Raw genomic sequence first — 4,341 nt, 5'->3', positions numbered from 1 at the left:
CTCGAGGGCGCGGACTGCGAGGTCCTCGTCGCGGACGCGAGCTACGCGGGCCTCGTCCGAGAGGCTCTGAAACGCTACGAAAAAATCCGCGCCGTCGTCTGGACTGACGTGCTGCACAAGGCCGCCGCGGACCTGGACGTGCCGACCTTCCTCTACGAGACCATCGTCGCCGACGGCCCCGTCGTCGAGCGGCCCGAGGACGCCAAAGCGCTCCCGGGCTCCGCCGGCGCGGAGATGTACTACACGTCGGGCACGTCGGGCCGCCCCAAGGGCGTCGTCCTCAGCCGCGAGACCGTGCTGCTCCACGCGCTGGGCTGCATGGTCGAGCACCGCGTCACGCGCGGCGACGTCTGGCTCCACTGCGCGCCCATGTTCCACCTCGTCGACGCCTACGCGATCTTCGCCATCACCTGGGTCGCCGGCACGCACGTCACGGTGCCGGCGTTCGCCGCCGCGCCTGTCTTCGACGCGCTCCGCGACCGCCGCGTCACCGTGAGCAACGTGGCCTCGACCATGGTCACGCTGCTCCTCGCGGACCCGGCCGTCGGAAAGGCGGACGCGTCGTCGCTCGAGATGCTCTCCTGCGGCGGCGCGCCGCTCTCGGCCGCGACGGTCCTGAGCGCGCTCGCGACCTTCGACTGCGAGTTCTTCCTGTCCTACGGCATGACGGAGTGCTGCGGGAAGATCTCCATGTCCCTCGTCGACGAGGCGACGCGCGACCGCGTCGGCCCGGCGAAGACCCTCGACCTCATCACGACGTCCGGCCGCCCCTTCGGCCTCCTCGAGGTCCGCGTCGTCGGCGCGCGCGACGGGTCCAACGTGCCGACCGTGGAGAAGCCCCTCGAGGCCGACGCGGACGCCGTCGACGTCGCGCCGGGCTCCGACGGCGTCGGCGAGGTCTGGATCCGCGGGCCGACGCTCTTCTCCGGCTACAACAACAACGCCAAGGCGACGGCCGAGGCCATCACGCCGGACGGCTGGTTCCGCACGGGCGACCTCGCCAAGGTCAACGAGATGAGCTACCTCACGATCACGGACCGCGCCAAGGACATGATTCTCGTCGGCTCGGAGAACGTCTACTGCGTCGAGGTCGAGCGCGTGCTTAACGACCACCCGGCGGTCAAGCTCGCGACGGTCTACGGCATGCCCGACGACGCCATGGGCGAGCGCGTCAAGGCCGTCGTCGTCAAGCAGGACGATTCCCTCACGGCGGCGGCGCTCCGGCGCCACGCCGCGGCCAAGCTCGCGGACTTCAAGGTGCCGTCGTCCATCGAGTTCGTGACCCGGGCGGAGCTGCCCATGACGGGCTCGGGCAAGGTCGCCAAGGCCGCACTCAAGAAGCGCGACGCGAAGCTCGCCGAGGAGCGCAAGGCCGCGCGCGCGAGCCGCAAGCAGGCGGCCCAGCCCCCGTCGGGCATCGCGGACCACGTCTACGGCGTGACCTGGGTCGACGCGCCCCTCGCCGCGGAGGCCGCGGCGGCCGTCGAGGGCTTCTGGGTCCTCCTCGACGACGGCACGGGCGTCGCCCAGGAACTCGCCGCGAAGATGACCGGCGCGAGCGCGGCCATCCTGCCGCCCGCCCCGGCGGGCGCGACGCTCGAGCAGGAGAAGGCGCGCGTCGCGTGCGCGCTCGAGGAGAGCGGCGAGACCGTCGCGGGCGTCGTCGCGCTCACGGCGCTCGGCGCCGGCGCCGCGCTCGGCGGCGACGTCGCCGGCGCCACCAAGGCCGCGCTCAAGACGCTCCTCGCGCTCCTCCAAGCCCTCGACGAGTGCGACGACGCGCCGCGCGTCGTCGTCGCGACGCGCGGCGCCGCGGACGACGCGTCCCTCGACGGCGTCGAGGCGACGGCGCCCGACGCCGCGCTCGCGTCCTGCGCCGTCTGGGGCATGGTCCGGTCCGCGGCCGCCGAGACGCCCAAACTCCGATTCCGCGTCGTCGACCTCTGCCCCTGCGAGCCGAGCCGCGAGCGCGACGCCGCGTTCCTCCTCCAGGAGCTCGGCACCGCGCCGCCGGCGTCGCGCGCCGAGTCCGCCTGGCGGAAACGGCGGCGCAAGGCGCCCCGGCTCGCGCCCCTGCCCGTGCCGCGACTCCTCGAGGGCGGGCCCGTCGTCGACGCGGACGTCGCCGCGGGCGTGCACGTCGTCTCCGGCGGCACGGGGGGCCTCGGCGTCGAGTGGGCCGGGAAGCTCGCCGCCGCCGCCGGCAAGGCCGCGACGCTCGTCCTCGCGTCGCGCCGCGCGCCGAGCCCGGAGCTCGCCGCAAAGCTCGCGAAGCTCGCGAGCGACACGGGCGCGACCGTCGTCGTCGAGCAGGCCGACGTGTCGCTCGCGTCCGGCGCCGAGGCGCTCCTCGCGCGCGGCGCGGCCCTCAAGCCGACACCGGCGACGAAGCTCCGGGTCTGGCACCTCGCGGGCGTCGTCGACGACGGCGCCGCGCCGGCGCTGACCTGGGACCGCTTCGCGGACGTGCTCAAGCCCAAGGTCGACGGCTCGCTGCACCTCCACGCCGCGTCCCTGAAGACGCCCGTCGACACCTTCGTGCTCTTCTCGTCCATCTACGGCCTCCTGGGCTCGCGCGAGCTCACGCACTACGGCGCCGCGAACGCGTTCCAGGACGGTCTAGCCGCCGCGCGCGCGCGCGGGGGCCTCCCGGCGCTCGCCGTTTCCTGGGGCACCTGGGCCGACGCGGGCATGGCACACCGTTTCGGGTCGGGCTTCGAGGCCCACATCAAGTCGACGGGCATGCGCTTCGTGCCCCTCGACGGCGGCTTCCAGGCGCTCGCGGCGCTCTCGCAGGTCGCGGGCCGGACGCGGTGCCACGCGGCCGTGCTCCCCGCGGACTGGGCCCAGTACGCGAAGCGCCGCGCCGCCGCGGGCCCGCACCCGCTCGCCGGTGGCCTCGTGCCGGAGGGCGCGGCGCCCGCCGCGGCCGCCGCGCCCGCCGCGGGCCTCCTCGGGGAGCTCGCGGCGGCCGCGCTGGCGGACCGCGCGGCGATGCTCGCGTCGCGCGTCGCGGCGCACGTCGCCGACATGATGGGCGTCGACGCGTCGTCCCTCGACCGCGACGAGCCCGTGACGGCGATCGGCCTGTCGTCGATGCACACCGTGGAGATGGTCAACTTCCTCAACGAAGAGCTCGACGAGGACTTTTCGCCGACGATCGTCTTCGAGCACGTGAGCATCGGCGGCGTCTGCGCGCACGTCGTCGCCGAGCTCGCGCTCTCGGCGGCGCCGGCCGCGGCCGCGGCCGCGGTCCCGCGCGCGCCGGCGCCGGCGCCGCCCCCGGCGGCCGGCGGCCTCGCGGTCGCCGCCGCCGCGTGCCGCTTCCCCGGCGGCGCGAACCTGCCGGAGGAGCTCTGGGCGAACCTGCTCGCGGAGAGGGACGCGGTCTCGGACGGCACGCCTTCGGACCGCCCCCACAACGGGCGGCCGAGCGCCTACCTCGCCGCGGCGACCGTCGCGCACTTCGACCGCGTCGCCTTCGGCGTCTCCGCCGCCGAGGCGAGCGCCATGGACCCGCAGCAGCGCCTCTTCCTCGAGTGCGCGGCCGAGGCGCTCGAGGTCGGCGGCCGGCCGTGCGCGCCCGCGCCGCCGGGGGGCTCCGGCGCGGACGTCGGCGTCTTCGCGGCCTGGGAGACGTCGGACTACGCCTTCCTGCACCAGCGCGCCGTCGACGCGGCCGAGGCCTCGCCGGACGCGTACTGCGGCACGGGCTGGCACGGCTGCGTCGGCGCGAACCGCGTGTCCTACCTGCTGGACCTGCGGGGCCCGTCGCTGGCCCTGAACACGGCCTGCAGCAGCTCGCTGACCTGCGTCGCCGTGGCGCGCAACTCCGTGGAGCGGCGCGAGTGCGCGGCCGCGCTCGTCGGCGGCGCGAACCTCCAGCTCATGCCCCACTGGTCGGCCGCGTTCGCGGCCGCGGGCATGCTGAGCCCGACGTTCCGCTGCCGCTTCGGGGACGACGCCGCCGACGGCTACGTGCGCGGCGAGGGCGTCGGCGTCGTGCTGCTCGAGGCCGCGGGCCGCGCGCCGGGCGCCGCCGCCGTCGCCGGCGTCGGCGTCGGCCAGGACGGGCGGTCCAACGGCCTCACGGCGCCGAACCCGGCGGCCCAGGGCGCGGTGCTCGCGCGGGCCTACGCCGACGCCGGCGGCGAGGCCGCGAAGGGCGACGTCGCGGCGCTCGAGGCCCACGGCACGGGCACGCGGCTCGGCGACCCCATCGAGCTCGGCGCGCTCGGCGCCGCGGGCCTGGGGGGCGGCGCCGTCCTGCGCTGCGCGTCGATCAAGGCGTCCATCGGCCACCTCGAGGGCTGCAGCGGCCTCGCGGGCCTCGTGAAGAGC

General features: G+C 75.9%; 2 protein-coding genes across 2 annotated transcripts; both read left to right on the top strand.

Annotated features, from left to right (window-relative positions):
* Positions 1-369: 369 nt before the first annotated feature.
* On the top strand, positions 370-1,188 carry AURANDRAFT_18419 (hypothetical protein; the record flags this gene model as incomplete). The annotated part of the gene is made up of 2 exons (XM_009034257.1): positions 370-723; positions 787-1,188. Coding segments are annotated over 2 exons (756 nt in total), but the record flags the coding sequence as incomplete, so codon positions are not given.
* Positions 1,189-3,498: 2,310 nt separating this feature from the next.
* Positions 3,499-4,218, top strand: AURANDRAFT_5842 (hypothetical protein; the record flags this gene model as incomplete). The annotated part of the gene is made up of 1 exon (XM_009033869.1): positions 3,499-4,218. A coding segment is annotated over one exon (720 nt), but the record flags the coding sequence as incomplete, so codon positions are not given.
* Positions 4,219-4,341: the final 123 nt, after the last annotated feature.

Source organism: Aureococcus anophagefferens (genome assembly GCF_000186865.1).
Source record: "Aureococcus anophagefferens unplaced genomic scaffold AURANscaffold_1, whole genome shotgun sequence".
In the NCBI taxonomy this organism is placed as follows: domain Eukaryota; class Pelagophyceae; order Pelagomonadales; family Pelagomonadaceae; genus Aureococcus; species Aureococcus anophagefferens.
This window is presented reverse-complemented; position numbering and strand designations above follow the sequence as displayed.